This window comes from Arachis ipaensis, chromosome B6, assembly GCF_059453495.1.
Source record: "Arachis ipaensis isolate K30076 ecotype BB chromosome B6, ASM5945349v1, whole genome shotgun sequence".
In the NCBI taxonomy this organism is placed as follows: domain Eukaryota; kingdom Viridiplantae; phylum Streptophyta; class Magnoliopsida; order Fabales; family Fabaceae; genus Arachis; species Arachis ipaensis.
Window position 1 is genome coordinate 85,803,522 of NC_142441.1, and position 19,845 is coordinate 85,823,366.

The 19,845-nt window shown below is 36.2% G+C and overlaps 1 protein-coding gene and 1 non-coding gene across 2 annotated transcripts; both read left to right on the forward strand.

Moving 5' to 3' along the window:
* The first annotated feature begins 2,938 nt into the window (after positions 1 to 2,938).
* On the forward strand, positions 2,939 to 8,158 carry LOC107648802 (D-mannose binding lectin protein with Apple-like carbohydrate-binding domain-containing protein). The gene is made up of 2 exons (XM_016352615.3): positions 2,939 to 4,770; positions 7,702 to 8,158. Exon 1 carries the CDS (start codon positions 3,136 to 3,138, stop codon positions 4,612 to 4,614), a length of 1,479 nt encoding a protein of 492 aa, XP_016208101.1. The 5' UTR covers positions 2,939 to 3,135; the 3' UTR covers positions 4,615 to 4,770; positions 7,702 to 8,158.
* Positions 8,159 to 19,177: 11,019 nt separating this feature from the next.
* Positions 19,178 to 19,285, forward strand: LOC148561621 (small nucleolar RNA R71). Its single transcript, XR_015888020.1, has one exon. It is a non-coding gene; the product is annotated as a small nucleolar RNA R71 (small nucleolar RNA).
* Positions 19,286 to 19,845: the final 560 nt, after the last annotated feature.

A 19,845-nucleotide genomic window follows, 5' to 3' on the forward strand; every position in this document is an offset into this window, starting at 1 on the left:
GGGCCTCTAGCCTAAGTATTTCCTACCACATTACATATTAGATACGGGAAACCGAAACCATACCTTAGCCGATTTTCCCAAGCTCCCCCGGAGCACTTCCAAACCACTTATCCACAAGCTCTCAAGGCCTCAACACCTCCAAGAACAGATTTTTCACCACCAAACCCTTTCCAAGCTTTTCAAAGTCACCAATCAAGCTCCAATATTCACATATATACAACCTAAGCCACAACCATCATACCCATACACAACATCTCAAAACCCAAACATCATAGAACAACAAAATCACACTAGGGTTGAGAATCTTACCACACCCAAGGTCCAAGGAGACAACATTAACCTTCTCCTTCAAGAGAGTTGGGTCCTATAACATCAAAGAACCCAAAATCTCAACATTTTACCCATGAAACTCGAAAATAAGGGCTGGAATTTCGAACAGAAACACGTGACTTACCTCAAGATTAGTTGTATGGGTTTTGTAGAGCTCTCCGCGGTGAACGCGTGGCCGCAAACGGAGCGGCAATCGGAGCTCTAGATCAAAAGTTATGGTGGTTTGAAGATCAAGTGAGAGAAAGAACTTGAGAGAGTGTTCTTCCTCCCCTCTCTTCAATTTCAGCGTGTTTGAGTGTGTTGTGAGGAGAGAGAGTGCTGAAAACTAGGGTTTTGGTTTAGTTATGTTGGGCCAAGGGCCCACTTTGGGTCCGATTGGCCCGGTTTGGCCCGTTCGGTCCAATCTTGGTCCAAATTCTATAAAATTGGTACCGAAATTCTCGTCTCAATTTCCTCTATCATATTAAGCCATAAAAATATCATTTTTGGCTTTCTAGAATAAATTTTCATATATGGGTTAATTAGCCGTTAATTAACCGGGTCTTACATGATCAATACAATAATTATATGAAAAAATAACTAATTACATAATTGTGTAATTTTCAAGATCCTATATAGTTGAATCTAATAGACAAATAAAAAATATCTATATGATAATATCCTAATATTTTAGCATATTATAAATTATATTATAAATTTATATATCATATATTATAATTTTAAGTCAACTCCTTAAACACATTATAACATAAACCATCTAAAAAGATACATCAAATTAACGAATATCACATGGATCACAACATACACTCTAAATTGTCACGATATTACAAATAAAAAGAGCATCAATATAGAGAAATCAATGAATATAACTAAAATAAAGAGCAACAAAGAGACACAAAAAAAAATAATAATGAAGAGAATCAATAAAAGCATTAACATATAAACCACATACACAAACAAAAAGAAAAGAAAGTATGCGCCTAATAATAAGCAATTAAAATAAAAAAATAAAAAAATAAAAAATGAAATGTATAAATAAAGATAAAAAACAAAAATTAAATAAATTATAAAAATTGTACCTTAAACACGAGAGAGAGAGAAAGAGAGGAAGAGAGGGAGGGAGGAGGAGAGAGAGAGAATGAGTAAAAAATATTTGATCTTGTATAAATAGATGGTATTGAGAAAAATAAACTAATTAAATTAATTCATATATTTCGTTATCATATTTATTATTTTTAAATAATTTGATATTTATTCCAATCAAATTAAATAATTAATATAACTAACTAAATTAATTAATTGATATAATTAATTATAATTAATCAATTTATATAAATTATAATAAATGGTGAGATTTGAATGTCTAATCAAATTAATTAATTGATATAATGAATTAATTATAATTGATTTGTTTTAACGAATTAAATGAAATAAATAAGGAAACACCTCAAGAGCATGCCACTTCAGTTCTATCATTAAGTGAAAAAATCTGATTTTTATATAATATAATAGAATAAATAGAATAGATAGATAATAGAGATATTTTTCTTAAATTAGTATAATTATGTATTATTCATTAAATATTAATTGTAATATTGTAATTTAATTATAATAAAGATATTTTTCTAAAATAAATTTACTTAGAGAAATATAAATTGGTTATTAATAACCGGTGCTATTATCATATTATTATTATTATTATTATTATTATTATTATTATTATTATTATTATTATTATTATGATTAAAAATATTTTCGATTGATAATTGATAAGTAGTTTAATAATGCATTAAATATTGATTTTATATAACTATAATAAAGATATTTTTCTAAATTAGTATAATTATGCATTATTACTTAAATGCTAATTATAGTATAATTATAATAAAGATATTTTTATAAAATAAACTTAGAAGAAAAAAATAGTGCATTCATTTTGGCAGAAAAATGAATTCATGAGGAATCGACACCCCACTTCCTTTAACCGGGGGAAAATTCAATTTTAATATATTAAGTAGATAGAATTTTAATAATATTACACGGATAATTGGAATAGTTTATATACAGGTTTTTCAAGTTATTATTATTATTATTATTATTATTATTATTATTATTGGATAATGAATAAGAATGAGAATTATATCAATATTTTTAAAATTAATATAATTAAAATGACTAAAAATATTTAAAATTAATGTGCGTTATTAATATCATAAAATTTGGTCATTTTATGATTAGATTCAAATATTCTTATCATGATTAACGACTGGTGCAATTATCATATCATTATTATTATTATTATTATTATTATTATTATTATTATTATTATTATTATTATTATTATTATTAATTAGTAATTGATAAGTAGTTTAATAATGCATTAAATATTGATTTGATATAATTATAATGAACACATGTTCTTAAATTAGTATAATTATGTATTATTTATTAAATATTAATTATAATAAAGATATTTTTTATAAAATAATTTAGAATAGAAAATAGTGCATTCATTTTGGAGAGAAAATAGAATCACGAGGGATCGACACCTCACCTTCATTCGTTGGGAGAAAATCCAATTTTAGTATATTAAGTAGATAGATTGAAATTGGTTAACTATTTTATTTAGTATTCTTATCAATAACATCTCTACTTTTTTTTATTTTTTTGTGAGCGTGTGAATCTTTTAACTCTATTGAATTTTACTCTATTTTTCACAACAGTAGTTTTCTTAACTCTATAAATGGAAACTCTCACACTGATGAACTTCTTTCCCTGTGTATTGATCATATTAATTCAACTAACATGTTTAGGCCTACTCACATGTCCCCCTTGCTGCTGTTACTATTCCTCTCCCTCGCCACAGCGTTGACATGTTCCGCATCACCACAGATCCACATAGGCTTCTCCGCGTCACCACAATCCCAAACGGCGCCGTTTGAGTCCCTTTTCACCGACCCTACTGGCAATTTCTCTTTATGCTTCCTCCGCCAGAACCAAAACCACCTCGCACTCGCCGTCATCCACGTAGCATCCTTGCAGCCACTCTGGCTCGCTAACCCAACTCACTTGGCCTCATGGTCCCACACCACGCGCCTCTCCTTCAACGGCACTCTTCTCCTCTCCGACCCCAAAACAAACCTCCTCTGGTCAACCGCAACAACCGGCGGCGATACCCTTCTGCTACTTAACACCTCCAACCTTCAGATCCTAAACAAAGCCAAAGCCACTCCCATATGGCAAAGCTTCGATTTCCCCACAAATACTCTCGTTCAGGACCAGAACTTCACAACCGCCATGTCATTATCGTCGCAAAATGGTTTGTACTCGTTGCGGTTAGGCAACGATTTCATGGGGCTCTACGCTAACTACCCTGAAAATGATGCAAGTTCGTTGGGGCAGTTACTCTACTGGAAGCGCACCGCACTGGAGGCCAAAGAAGTTATAAAACAAGGACAGGGACCAATCTACGCACGTGTCAATAAAGAGGGGTATCTCGGCATGTACCAAACCAGCGCCAAGCCCATTGACGTTCAGAAGTTCGACAGCTTCCAACAAACTCCAACGGCATCGTCGTTTCTGTTCGTGCGGTTAGAACCCGATGGGAACCTCAAAGGGTATTATTGGAATTCCAACAAGTCCAGCTGGGTGCTCAACTACCAGGCCATAACGGAAACCTGCGAGCTTCCACTCCCCTGCGGATCGTACGGTTTGTGTACTCCGGGCGGGTCTGGGTGCTCGTGTTTGGATAACCGAACCCGGTTCGAACCGGGTGTTGGTTGCTTCGGTGGTAGCAACGGAAACTTGTGCTCGGAAAAGATTGGTGGAGACAGTTACTCAGTGATTCGAAGGACGGGGGTAGAGCCACCGCATAAGGAGCTGGATGGTCACGTGACGACGCCGTCTTCGGCGGAGTGTGAAGGGTTGTGCGAGAGAAACTGTAGCTGTTGGGGTGCGATGTACAACAACGTAAGCGGGTTTTGTTACATAATGGACTACCCGATTGGGACGATGTCGGGTTCCGGGGAAGAGTACAAGATTGGGTATTTTAAGGTGAGGAAAAGTGAGAGTGGGAAGAATCGGGTTGGGGTTCGGGTTGGGGTGGTGGTTGGGGTTATGGTTGGGATTGTCTTTATTGGGGCTGGGGTGTGGATGATGAGAATGCGGTGGAGAAGGAAAGGGGTCAATGGGATGTTGGGCGAAGAAAACGGGTCTTCACCCGGCCCGTATAGGAATCTTGGATTCGACAGTTTTAAATCCATTGAGATGAGCGGTCAAAGATGATGATGATGACGAATGGGATGACGATTCTTGATTCATGTTATTGGCTTTATGAATAAAGTAGTATCCAATGAAAATGATGAGGAGGTTGGACGGTGGTGGGGGAAAGGAGTCCATCATAACGATCATAATATAACAGGGTATAAATCAACGTCTCTGGTATAGATACACACAAACATCCATACGTATAGATTATGAGGAGGATGAAGCAGACATGGTTTTGTTATTCTGTGCTACATGAAAATTCACAATGACAAAAGCTTGGCAGTGCAGGTTGAAGCAGACAGGGAGCAAGTATTGTCGCTGCTGATCACACTTAACTGCTAACCACTTTGAGTTTATGAAATGTATTTGTTCTAATTTTTTTGTAAATTGGGCTTATAGGACTAACTGCTTTTATTGCAATTTTCGGGTGAGAGATGTGGACTTTTATGTTTTCTCTTTGTTGTAACGTGCTGGTAGGAGAATGAGCTTAGTGGTAGTGTTCAAAAATCTAATATACATATCCGTGTACGACCATCAATACTATTCAAAAAGCTTCTTAAGTTACACCAAAAAAATAAAAGTTTCTTAGGTTTCTTACTCTAACAAACCCTACCACAAAAAAAAAAAAAAAAACGGTAATTAAATAACATGTACTTTAATCTATTTGATTAAAAAATTATATAACAATCATTGTTATCTTTATGTGTGTTAGTAACGATAATATAAAACATATATTTATTATTAATATAGTCAAATTATTACTAAATAAAACTTATTACGTTAACAATAAATATATTACGATGATTAAAGTTACATAACATAAAATATGTATTTATTATTAATATAGTTAAATTATTAATAAATAAAAATTATTACGTTAGCTATAAATATATTACGATGATTAAACTTACATAATATAAAAATTTAAAATTTCTCCAAAAGTATTTAGTAAAAAATTTAACATTGCATGTTTCCATAACAAATAAAGTAAATTAAAATATTATAATGATACATACACCTCATTATTATTTTTACTATTATAATAATATTATTAGTTCAAATATTTTTTTATTAATATCCTAAATTTTAATTATTTTTTATATTTTTTACTAATCATATAGTATACGCTAAATAAAAAATTACATATTTTTGTAATGCGTTAATTATTATTTTTTTTAGAACAATAAAATAACTGTCACCGATTTATAAATAAAAAATATTATCACAATGTAAATTAGTGGAACATTTTAGTCCTTATGGTGGAGGAGATGGTAACTTCTTAGTTCTTACAATGTTGCGTCATTTTTTTTTCCTTTATTTTGTAATGGCTTATGTCTTTCTTTGTTTTTGGCCAATAGTTCATATGAGAGATTTTTTTTTTTGGAGATGATATGAAGACACATTTAAAGCCTTGGCTAAGCCACTTTGACAGACCACCTGTGACATCCTTCAAAATTAAGGTGTTTGGTCACGGATATATGTTCGAAGTCTCCATACAATATGGTTTTTTCTTTCGTCTAATTGGTACGTAGCATAAAAAATAGCAACCCTAAATGAGCTCAAATAACTTCAGCCCATTTACCAAAAATTATAATCACCAAACTCACATTAACCAAACATTAATTTTAACATAAACCTCCGACAACATGTAATCTCTCCCGTTTGAGTCACTGTGCTGATAGATTTTCGGAATTCAGGTCCTCATGTAGAGCAGGACTGCAGGAGCATTTGTTCCACGCGTCATTCCCTTCTCCATACACGTCAGAATCCATAAGTATGGATGTTTGTGTGTATCCATACCAGAGAATTTGCCTAATTTTGAAGGATGTCACAGGGGTCTGTCAAAGTGGCTTAGTCAAGGCTTTAAATATGTCTTCATATCATCTCCAAAAAAAAAAAAAATCTCTCATATGAACTATTGGCCAAAAATAAAGAAAGACATAAGCCATTACAAAATAAAGGAAAAAAAATGACGCAGCATTGTAAGAACTAAGAAGTTACCATCTCCTCCACCATAAGGACTAAAATGTTCCACTAATTTACATTGTGATAATATTTTTTATTTATAAATCGGTGACAGTTATTTTATTGTTCTAAAAAAAAATAATAATTAACGCATTACAAAAATATGTAATTTTTTATTTAGTGTATATTATATGATTAGTAAAAAATATAAAAAATAATTAAAATTTAGGATATTAATAAAAAAATATTTGATGTTACTAATAATATTATTATAATAGTAAAAATAATAATGAGGTGTATGTATCATTATAATATATTTAATTTACTTTATTTGTTATGGAAACATGGAATGTTAAATTTTTTACTAAATACTTTTGGAGAAATTTTAAATTTTTATATTATGTAAGTTTAATCATCGTAATATATTTATAGCTAACGTAATAAATTTTATTTATTAATAATTTAACTATATTAATAATAAATACATGTTTTATGTTATGTAACTTTAATCATCGTAATATATTTATTGTTAACATAATAAGTTTTATTTAGTAATAATTTGACTATATTAATAATAAATATATGTTTTATATTATTGTTACTAACACACATAAAGATAACAATGATTATTATATAATTTTTTAATCAAATAGATTAAAGTACATGTTATTTAATTACCTTTTTTTTTGTGGTGGGGTTTGTTAGAGTAAGAAACCTAAGAAACTTTTATTTTTTGGTGTAACTTAAGAAACTTTTTGAATAGTATTGATGGTTGTACACGGATATGTATATTAGGTTTTTGAACACTACCACTAAGCTCATTCTCCTACCAGCACGTTACAACAAAGAGAAAAGATAAAAGCCCACATTTCTCACCCGAAAATTGCAATAAAAGCAGTTAGTCCTATAAGCCCAGTTTACAAAAAAATTAGAACAAACACATTTCATAAGCTCAACGTGGTTAGCAGTTAAGTGTGATCAGCAGCGACAATACCTGCTCCCTGTCTGCGTCAACCTGTACTGCCAAGCTTTTGTCATTGTGGATTTCCATATAGCACAGAATAACGAAACTACGTGTTACTGTCTGCTTCATCCACCTCATAATCTATACGTATGAATGTTTGTGTGTATCTATACCAGAGACGTTTCCATGGGAGAGCACACATGAATAATTAACTGTGTAAAAGTGTGATGTGATATGTGACCACCTCCTTTTTTTAACATTGACCCAATTGGAGCAGTGGTGGTCGGTGGATTTTCGGTGAAAAATTAAGGCTAACTTGAATATTCATTTTGGAGTAGCAGCGACGATGAGTAAAAAAAGCATGGAAATATCAATCCCCGTCAGGGAGTAGCTCAACTGGAATTTGATTAATTGAGTCATCCCATAAATACAAATATGAATTCTTTTCAATGCAGCCACTTCTCTCGAATCTCCATCACGTTGAACATGTCTTGTACAGTTGCACTGTTGCCCACAGCAAAAAACAGCCGGTTTGTTTATTTTTTTTTGTTTTTAACCGGTTTCCATCTTGTATTATCACTTTCATTCCTTGCATTGATAGCACTTAATACTAATAAATTCATTTTAAGTACAGTATAATTTATCGCGTTCGGACGATGAAAGAGACCATAATATTTTAGAAGACAAAAAAAAAATTAAAAAATAAACAAAATAATTTAAATTTATTTTATTTAATATTTATTAAGAAAAATGCTAGGGGACCAGTAATTTTGGTGTTTTGTAATCATCAATTGATCATTAATAAAATTTTTAATAGTGTAAGATTACATCTAATAATAGGAGATCACTCACTTTTGTTTTAATGATTAAATGTTGGCCAGAAAACACAAAAATTACTAGCACTTAAACTTTCTTATTTATTAATTATTGTTATAGTTTAAATAAGATAAATTTAGATATAATTTTTTATCTTTTTAATATTACCGTAAAAGAAACAAATAACATTTGTAGCACTCTTTCCATCAATTTCTTTTGTGCCATGTTTCGCTCTTATTGTTATTCTTTAATTTTTTGGTGCGAATTTTAATTTTTTTTTTAATTCAACACTATGTGTTTTTAAACAGATTTTTTATATTTTTCAGTCAAAAAACACGTGTAAGTAGCCCTTGTTTTTGGGGGCAATAGACACAAAGAATATAATTTTATTTACCGAGGTCTCCGATGACAGTAATACCTTATCGAATTTAAACAAGTCTATTATACAATGCTAGTTGAAAGATATGGATAAATTTTATTTTTTTTTTATTTTATTTAGACAAGTGACAAATATCACTTTATTTTAGTGCACTCAATAATTATATATAGTGAGAACATTTATTTTAATAAATGGACGACTTAAAATAGTCTTTTGGAAGAGTCTCATCAGCGTCTTAAAAAGATGATGTATCATCACAGGCTAAGTTGACAGTCCTAAGATCCATATTCGGGTCTTGTAAATAAGTAAGCCCTAAGATCTATATTCGGGTCTTGTAAATAAGTAAGTAGATCTTCAGTGTTTTTTTCATTATGATCTTGGACATCTTGCAAATATGGGTCATATGGGTCAGAATATGGGTTTTCAGTGTCATTGGGTATCCCTGCATCAATTCTGGTTGGGTTTGGTGGTAAAGCATATACTCTACCACTTAGATCTTCAGAACTCAGATCTTCATCAAAATTTTTGCTTGTTGTTGGGACACGTCTGGACGTGTGGTGTGCGAAATCGTAATCATTCCATTCCTTGGTAACGGCGCTAAAAACTCAATACGCACGTTCATGATCTTATATCTGTTTCACAACTTCGTACAACTAACCAGCAAGTGCACTGAGTCGTCCAAGTAATAAACCTTACGTGAGTAAGGGTCGATCCCACGGAGATTGTCGGCTTGAAGCAAGCTATGGTCACCTTGTAAATCTCAGTCAGGCAGATTAAATTGTATTAAGAAATTATAGTGGATGAAAATAAATAAAATATAAAATAGGATAGTGATACTTATGTAATTCATTGGTGAGAATTTCAGATAAGCGTATGGAGATGCTTTCGTTCCTCTGATCTTTGCTTTCCTACTGTCTTCATCCAATCAATTCTACTCCTTTCCATGGCAAGCTTTATGTAGGGCATCACCGTTGTCAATGGCTACATCCCATCCTCTCTGTGAAAAAGGTCCAAATGCTCTGTCACGGCACGACTAATCATCTGTCGGTTCTCGATCATACTGGAATAGGATCCATTGATCCTTTTGCGTCTGTCACTACGCCTAGCACTCGCGAGTTTTAAACTCGTCACAGCCATCCCTTCCCAGATCCTACTCGGAATACCACAGACAAGGTTTAGACTTTCCGGATCTCAGGAATGGCTATCCATGGGTTCTAACTTATACCACGAAGACTCTAATATCTCGGACTCGGTCCCCTGTATTAGATATCCAAGAGATATCCATTCAATCTAAGGTAGAACGGAAGTGGTTGTCAGGCACGCGTTCATAAGTGAGAATGATGATGACTGTCACGATCATCACATCCATCATGTTGAAGTGCGAATGAATATCTTAGAAGCGGAATAAGTTGAATTGAATAGAAAAACAGTAGTACTTTGCATTAATCTTTGAGGAACAGCAGAGCTCCACACCTTAATCTATGGTGTGTAGAAACTCTACCGTTGAAAATACATAAGTGATGAAGGTCATGGCATGGCCGAGAGGCCAGCCCCCAAACGTGATCTAAAGATGAAAACTAAAGATGATTCCAAAGATGATTCCAAAGATGTAAATACAATAGTAAAAAGTCCTATTTATACTAAACTAGTTACTAGGGTTTACAGAAATAAGTAAATGATGTAGAAATCCACTTCCGGGGCCCACTTGGTGTGTGCTTGGGCTGAGCATAAAGCTTTCACATGGAGAGGTCATTTTTGGAGTTGAACGCCAGTTTGTAACGTGTTTCTGGCGTTTAACTCCACTTTGCAACTTGTTTCTGGCGTTTGACTCCAAAATGCAGCATGGAGCTGGCGTTCAACGCCAGTTTGCATCATCTAAACCTGGGCAAAGTATGGACTATTATATATTGCTGGAAAGCCCTGGATGTCTACTTTCCAACGCAATTGAGAGCGCGCCATTTGGAATTCTGTAGCTCCAGAAAATCCACTTTGAGTGCAGGGAGGTCAGAATCCAACAACATCTGCAGTCCTTCTTCAACCTCTGAATCTGATTTTTGCTCAGGTCTCTCAATTTCAGCCAGAAAATAACTGAAATCATAGAAAAACACACAAACTCATAGTAAAGTCTAGAAATGTGAATTTTAATTAAAAACTAACAAAAATATACTAAAAACTAACTAAATTATACTGAAAACTATGTAAAAATAATGCCAAAAAGCGTATAAATTATCCGCTCATCACAACACCAAACTTAAATTGTTGCTTGTCCCCAAGCAACTGAAAATCAAATAGGATAAAAAAAGAGAATATACTATAAATTTCAAAGTATCAATGAAACATAGCTCTAATCAGATGAGCGGGACTTGCAGCTTTTTGCCTCTTGAATAGTTTTGGCATCTCACTTTATCTATTGAAGTTCAGAATGAGTAGCATCTATAGGAACTCAGAGTTCAGATAGTGTTATTGATTCTCCTAGTTCAGTATGTTGATTCTTGAACACAGCTACTTTATGAGTCTTGGCCGTGGCCCTAAGCACTTTGTTTTCCAATATTACCACCGGATACATAAATGTCACAGACACATAACTGGGTGAACCTTTTCAGATTGTGACTAAGCTTTGCTAAAGTCCCCAATTAGAGGTGTCCAGGGTTCTTAAGCACACTCCTTTTTTGCTTTGGACCTTGACTTTAACCGCTCAGTCTCAAGTTTTCACTTGACACCTTCACGCCACAAGCACATGGTTAGGGACAGCTTGGTTTAGCCGCTTAGGCCAGGATTTTATTCCTTTAGGCCCTCCTATCCACTGATGCTCAAAGCCTTGAGATCCTTTTTATTTACCCTTGCCTTTTGGTTTTAAGGGTTATTGGCTTTTTTTGCTCTTGCCTTTTGGTTTAAAGAGCTTTTGCCTTTTTCTGCTTCCTTTTTCTTTTTCTATATCTTTTTTTCGCCATTTCTTTTTTTTTTCTTTTTTTTTTGCAAGCTTTTGTATTCACTGCTTTTTCTTGCTTCAAGAATCATTTTTATGATTTTTCAGATTATCAAATAACATGTCTCCTTTTTCCTTATTCTTCAAGAGCCAACATATTTAACATTTATAAACAACAACTTCAAAAGACATATGCACTGTTCAAGCATTCATTCAGAAAACAAAAAGTATTGTCACCACATCAAAATAATTAAACTAGTTTCAAGGATGAATTCGAAACCATGTACTTCTTGTTCTTTTGTTTTTTAAAACATTTTTCATTTAAGAGAGGTGATGGATTCATATTCACTACTTTAAGGCATAGACACTTAGACACTAATGATCATGTAATAAAGACACAAACATAGATAAACATTTAACATAAGAAAACAAAAAACAGAAAATTTAAGAACAAGGATTGAGTCCACCTTAGTGATGGTGGCGTTTCCTTCTTGAGGAACCAATGATGTCCTTGAGCTCTTCTATGTCTCTTCCTTGTCTTTGTTGCTCCTCCCTCATTGCTCTTTGATCTTCTCTAATTTCATGAAGGATGATGGAGTGCTCTTGATGTTCCACCCTTAGTTGCTTCCAATAATTGTGTGGAGGAAAATGTATCCCCTGAGGTATCTCAGGGATCTCTTGATTTGCAGTCAAATGTTCTACCACTGAGCTATAGACCCTTGAGATGAATCTCTCCATCTCCTATGACTCGGAGGTGGAAGCTTTTGTCTTCCCTTTCCTCTTTCTAGAGGTTTCTCTGGCCTTAGGTGCCATCAATGGTTATGGAAAAACAAAAAGCTATGCTTTTACCACACCAAACTTAGAATGTTGCTCGCCCTCGAGCAAAAGAGGAAAGAATAGTAGTAGAAGAAGAAGATATGGAGGAGATGGAGGGATGTGTGTATTCGGCTATATGGGTGGGCTTGGGTGGGAAAGAGATTTTGAATTTTGAAGGTAGGTGGGGTGTATGGATGTGAGTGGTGAATGGAAAACAGAAGGGATGACTATGAATGGAGAGAGAGGGTGATATAGGATTATGAGTGGTGCACGAAATTGTGATCTCTGGTAATGGCTCTAAAAACTTGGTGCTCTAATCTCAATTCATAATTTGTCACAACTTCGATACAACTAACCAGCAAGTGCAATGGGTCGTCCAAGTAATAAACCTTACGTGAGTAAGGGTCGATCCCACGGAGATTGTTGGTATGAAGCAAGCTATGGTCACCTTGTAAATCTCAGTCAGGCGGATAATAATTGATTATGGAGTTTTCGAAAATAATACTAATTAAACAGAAAATAGGGATAGAAACACTTATGTAATTCATTGGTGAGAATTTCAGATAAGCGTGTAGAGATGCTTTCGTTCCTCTGAATCTCTGCTTTCCCGCTGTCTTCATCCAATCAGTCTTACTCCTTTCCATGGCTGGCTTTATGCAAGGGCATCACCGTTGTCAATGATTACATCCCCTCCTCTTGTGAAAATGGTCCAAATGCTCTGTCACAGCACGGCTAATCATCTGAGGTTCTTGATCATGCTGGAATAGGATTCACCTTCCTTTTGCGTCTGTCACTACGCCCAGCACTCGTGAGTTTGAAGCTCGTCACAGTCATTCAATCTCTGAATCCTACTCGGAATACCACAAACAAGGTTTAGACTTTCCGGATTCTCATAAATGCCGCCATCAATCTAGCTTACACCACGAAGATTCTGATTAAGAGATCTAAGAGATACTCATTCAATCTAAGGTAGAACGGAAGTGGTTGTCAGGCACGCGTTCATAAGGAATGATGATGATTGTCACGTTCATCACATTCAGGTTGAAGTGCGAATGAATATCTTAGAAGCGGAACAAGTTGAATTGAATAGAAAAATAGTAGTACTTTGCATTAATCTTTGAGGAACAGCAGAGCTCCACACCTTAATCTATGGAGTGTAGAAACTCTACCGTTGAAAATACATAAGTGATAATGGAGTTCATTGGTCTCGGCCCCAGAGGGGAACCGGGGTAACCAAGACTCTATGATCCGAAGATAAAACTCAGGATGTCTAATACAATAATAAAAAGTTCTATTTATAATAAACTAGCTACTAGGGTTTACAGAAGTAAGTAATTGATGCATAAATCCACTTCCGGGGTCCACTTGGTGTGTGCTTGGGCTGAGCTTGAATGTTACACGTGCAGAGGCTCTTTCTGGAGTTGAACGCCAGGTTGTAACGTATTTCTGGCGTTTAACTCTGGTTTGTGACTTGTTTCTGGCGTTTAACTCTAGACAGCAGCGTAGAACTGGCGTTCAACGCCCTTTTACGTCATCTAAAATCGACCAAAGTTTGGACTATTATACGTTGCTGGAAAGCCCTGGATGTCTACTTTCCAACGCAATTGGAAGCGCGCCATTTTGAGTTCTGTAGCTCCAGAAAATCCACTTTGAGTGCAGGGAGGTCAGAATCCAACAGCATCAGCAGTCCTTCTTCAACCTCTGAATCTGATTTTTGCTCAAGTCCCTCAATTTCAGCCAGAAAATACCTGAAATCACAGAAAAACACACAAACTCATAGTAAAGTCCAGAAATGTGAACTTAACATAAAAACTAATGAAAACATCCCTAAAAGTAACTAGATTCTACTAAAAACATACTAAAAACAATGCCAAAAAGCGTATAAATTATCCGCTCATCACAACACCAAACTTAAATTGTTGCTTGTCCCCAAGCAACTGAAAATCAAATAGGATAAAAAGAAGAGAATATACTATAAATTCCAAACTATCAATGAAACATAGCTCCAATCAGATGAGAGGGACTTGTAGCTTTTTGCCTCTTGAATAGTTTTGGCATCTCACTTTATCCATTGAAGTTCAGAATGATTGGCATCTATAGGAACTCAGAGTTCAGATAGTGTTATTGATTCTCCTAGTTCAGTATGTTGATTCTTGAACACAGCTACTTTATGAGTCTTGGCCGTGGCCCTAAGCACTTTGTTTTCCAGTATTACCACCGGATACATAAATGCCATAGACACATAATTAGGTGAACCTTTTCAGATTGTGACTTAGCTTTGCTAAAGTCCCCAATTAGAGGTGTCCAGGGTTCTTAAGCACACTCTTCTTTTGCTTTGGACCTTGACTTTACCCGCTCAGTCTCAAGTTTTCACTTGACACCTTCACGCCACAAGCACATGGTTAGGGACAGCTTGGTTTAGCCGCTCAGGCCAGGATTTTATTCCTTTAGGCCCTCCTATCCACTGATGCTCAAAGCCTTGGGATCCTTTTTATTTACCCTTGCCTTTTGGTTTTAAGGGTTATTGGCTTTTTGCTCTTGCCTTTTGGTTTTAAGAGCTTTGGCTTTTTCTGCTTGCTTTTTCTTTTTCTTTCTATTATTTTTTTTTCTGCAAGCTTTGTTCTTTGCTACTTTTTCTTGCTTCAAGAATCATTTTTATGATTTTTCAGATTATCAAATAACATGTCTCCTAGTCATCATTCTTTCAAGAGCCAACATATTTAACATTCTTAAACAACAACTTCAAAAGACATATGCACTGTTCAAGCATTCATTCAGAAAACAAGAAGCATTGTCACCACATCAATATAATTAAACTAAGCTCAAGGATAAATTCGAAACTCATGTACTTCTTGTTCTTTTGAATTAAAACAGTTTTCATTTAAGAGAGGTGATGGATTCATAGGACATTCATAACTTTAAGACAAAGTTACTAATTACTAATGATCATGTAATGAAGACACAAACATAGATAAGCACTTAACATAGAGAAAACGAAAAAAATAGAAAGTGAGAACAAGGAATGAGTCCACCTTAGTGATGGTGGCGTTTTCTTCTTGAGGTACCAATGATGTCCTTGAGCTCTTCTATGTCTCTTCCTTGTCTTTGTTGCTCCTCCCTCATTGCTTTTTGATCTTCTCTAATTTCATGAAGGATGATGGAGTGCTCTTGATGTTCCACCCTTAGTTGTCCCATGTTGGAACTTAATTCTCCTAGGGAGGTGTTGATTTGCTCCCAATAGTTTTGTGGAGAAAAATGCATTTGAGGCATCTCCGGGATCTCATGGTGATGAGCTTCCTGCGCCTCTTGTGCTCCATAAATGGGCTCTCTTGCTTGCTCCATCTTTTTCTTAGTAATGGGCTTCTCTTCCTCAATGTGAATGTCTCCTTCTATGAAAGCTCCAGCTGAGTAACATAGATGGCAAATAAGATGAGAAAAAGCTAGCCTTGCCCCAGGGGAGGGCTTTTCGGCTATTTTGTAGAGTTCAAGGGAGAAGACTTCATGAACTTCTACTTCCTCTCCAATCATGATGCTATGGATCATGATGGCCCGATCCACAGTAACTTCAGATCGGTTGCTAGTGGGGATGATGGAGCGTTGGATGAACTCCAACCATCCTCTAGCCACAGGCTTGAGGTCCAGTCTTCTTAGTTGAACCGGCTTGCCTTTGGAGTCAATCTTCCATTGAGCTCCTTCCACACATATGTCCATGAGGACTTGAACCAACCTTTGATTAAAGTTGACCCTTCTGGTATAGGGGCGCTCATCTCCTTGCATCATAGGCAAGTTAAACGCCAGCCTCACATTCTCCGGACTAAAATCTAAGTATTTCTCCCGAACCATTGTAACATAATTCTTTGGATTCAGGTTCTAACTTTGATCATGGTTCCTAGTGATCCATGCATTGGCATAGAACTCTTGAACCATTAGAATGCCGACTTGTTGGATGGGGTTTGTTAGAACTTCCCAACCTCTTCTTTGGATTTCATGTCGGATCTCCAGATACTCATTTTTCTTGAGTTTGAAAGGGACCTCGGGGATCACCTTCTTTTTGGCCACAACATCATAGAAGCGGTCTTGATGAGCTTTAGAGATGAACCTTTCCATCTCCCATGACTCGGCGGTGGAAGCTTTTGTCTTCCCTTTTCCTTTTCTAGAGGATTCTCCGATCTTGGGTGCCATCAATGGTAATGGAAAAACAAAAAGCTTATGCTTTTACCACACCAAACTTAGAATTTTTCTCACCATCGAGCAAGAGAAGAAAGAATAGAAGAAGAAGAAGAAGATATGGAGGAGATGGAGGGATGTGTGTATTCGGTCATATGGGTGGGATTGGGTGGGAAAGAGATTTTGAATTTTTAAGGTAGGTGGGGTGTATGGATGTGAGTGGTAAATGGAAAAGAGAAGGGAGATTGAGGTGATTGGTGAAGAGTTTTGGGGAAGAGTGTTTATGGGATTGTGTGAAAGAGGGGTGAGAAGAAGTGAGTGGAGGTAGGTGGGAATCCTGTGGGGTCCACAGATCCTGAGGTGCTTAAGGATTTACAACCTTGCACCAAATTAGGCATGTAAAATGCCTTTGCACACAACTCTGGGCGTTCAGCGCCAGATTGGTGCTTGTTCTGGGCGTTGAACGCCCATTTGTTGCCCATTTCTGGCATTGAACGCCAGAACCATGCTTGTTCTGGGCGTTCAGTGCCAACTCTTCTCCAAGGTGCATTTCTGGCGTTCAAATGCCCAGATGCTGCCCATTTCTAGCGTTCAGCGCTAGAACCATGCTCTGTTCTGGCGTTGAACGCCTAAAACATGCTTCTTACTGGCGTTTAAACGCCAGTAAGGTCTTCCTCCAGGGTGTGATTTTTCTTCTGCTGTTTTTGATTCCGTTTTCAATTTTTATATTTATTTTGCGACTCCACATGATTATGGACCTAAAAAAAAAACAATGAAAATTAGATAAATAAACATTGGGTTACCTCCCAACAAGCGCTTCTTTAATGTCAATAGCTTGACAGTGGGCTCTCATGGAGCCTCACAGATGTACAGAGCTTTGTTGAGACCTCCCAACACCAAACTTAGAGTTTGGATATGGGGGTTTGACACCAAACTTAGAGTTTGGTTGTGGCCTCCCAACACCAAACTCAGAGTTTGACTGTGGGGGCTTTGTTTGACTCTGCTTTGAGAGAAGCTTTTTAAGCTTCCTCTCCATGGATGCAGAGAGAGATCCTTGAGTTGTAAACACAAGGTTGTCCTCATTTATTTGAAGGATCAATTCTCCTCTGTCCACATCAATCACAGCTCTTGCTGTGGCTAGGAAAGGTCTTCCTAGGATGATGGATTCATCCTCATCCTTCCCAGTATCTAGGACTATGAAATCATTAGGGATGTAAAGGCCTTCAACCTTTACTAACATGTCCTCTACTTGTCCAAAAGCCTGTTTTCTTGAATTGTCTGCCATCTCTAAAGAGATTTTAGTAGCTTGCACCCCATAGATTCCCAGTTTCTCTATTATAGAGAGGGGCATGAGGTTTATTCCTGAACCAAGGTCACACAGAGCCTTAAAGATCATGGTGCCTATGGTACAAGGTATTAAGAACTTTCCAGGATCCTGTTTCTTCTGAGGCAATCTCAGTTGATCCAGATCACTTAGTTCATTGGTGAACAAGGGAGGTTCATCTTCCCAAGTCTCAATACCAAATAATTTGGCATTCAGCTTCATGATTGCACCAAGGTACTTGGTAACTTGCTCTTCAGTAACATCCTCATTCTCTTCAGAAGAGGAATACTCATCAGAGCTCATGAATGGCATAAGGAGGTTTAATGGAATCTCAATGGTCTCTAGATGAGTCTCAGATTCCTTTGGTTCCTCAGAGAGAAGCTCCTTATTGATCACTGGACGTCCCAGGAGGTCTTCCTCACTGGGATTCACGTCCTCTCCCTCCCTTACAAGTTCAGCCATGGTAATTAATTCAATGGCTTTGCACTCTCCTTTTGGATTTTCTTCTGTATTGCTTGGGAGAGTACTAGGAGGGATTTCAGTGATCCTTTTACTCAGCTGGCCCACTTGTGCCTCCAAATTTCTAATGGAGGACCTTGTTTCATTCATGAAACTTACAGTGGCCTTAGATAGATCAGAGACTAAGTTTGCTAAATTAGAGGTATTTTGTTCAGAGTTCTCTGTCTGTTGCTGAGTGGATGATGGAAAAGGTTTACTATTGTTAAACCTGTATCTTCCACCATTATTAAAGCCTTGTTGAGGCTTTTGTTGATCCTTCCATGAGAGATTTGGATGATTTCTCCATGATGGATTATAGGTGTTTCCATAAGGTTCACCTAAGTAATTCACCTCTGCTATTGCAGGGTTCTCAGGATCATAAGCTTCTTCTTCAGAAGATGCCTCTTGAGTACTGTTGGATGTAGCTTGCATTCCATTCAGACTCTGAGAAATCATATTGACTTGCTGAGTCAATATTTTTTTCTGAGCCAATACGGTATTCAGAGTATCAATCTCAAGAACTCCCTTCTTCATAGGCGTCCCATTACTCACAGGATTCCTCTCAGAAGTGTACATGAACTGGTTATTAGCAACCATGTCAATGAGTTCTTGAGCTTCTGCAGGCGTTTTCTTTAGGTGAATAGATCCACCTGCAGAAGTATCCAATGACATCTTTGATAGCTCAGATAAACCATCATAGAATATATCCAGGATGGTCCATTCTGAAAGCATGTCAGAAGGACACTTTTTGGTCAGCTGCTTGTATCTTTCCCAAGCTTCATAGAGGGATTCACCTTCTTTCTGTCTGAAGGTTTGAACATCCACTCTAAGCTTGCTCAGCTTTTGAGGAGGAAAGAACTTGGCTAAGAAAGCCGTGACCAGCTTATCCCAAGAGTTCAGGCTGTCTTTGGGTTGAGAGTCCAACCACACTCTAGCTCTGTCTCTTACAGCAAAAGGGAAAAGCATGAGCCTGTAGACTTCAGGATTTACTCCATTAGTCTTAACAGTATCACAGATCTGCAAGAATTCAGTTAAGAACTGAAAAGGATCTTCAGATGGAAGTCCATAAAACTTGTAGTTCTGCTGCATCAGAGAAACTAGCTGAAGTTTCAGCTCAAAGTTGTCTGCTCCAATGGCAGGAATGGAGATGTTTCTTCCTTGTAAATTGGAATTAGGTGCAGTAAAGTCACCAAGCATTCTCCTTGCATTATTATTATTTTCGGCTGCCATCTCCTCTTCCTATTCGAAAATTTCTGAAAGGTTATCTCTGGATTGTTGTAATTTAGCTTCTCTTAGTTTCCTCTTCAGAGTCCTTTCAGGTTCTGGATCTGCTTCAACAAGAATATTCTTGTCCTTGCTCCTGCTCATATGACAAAGAAGAGGGCACATAAAAA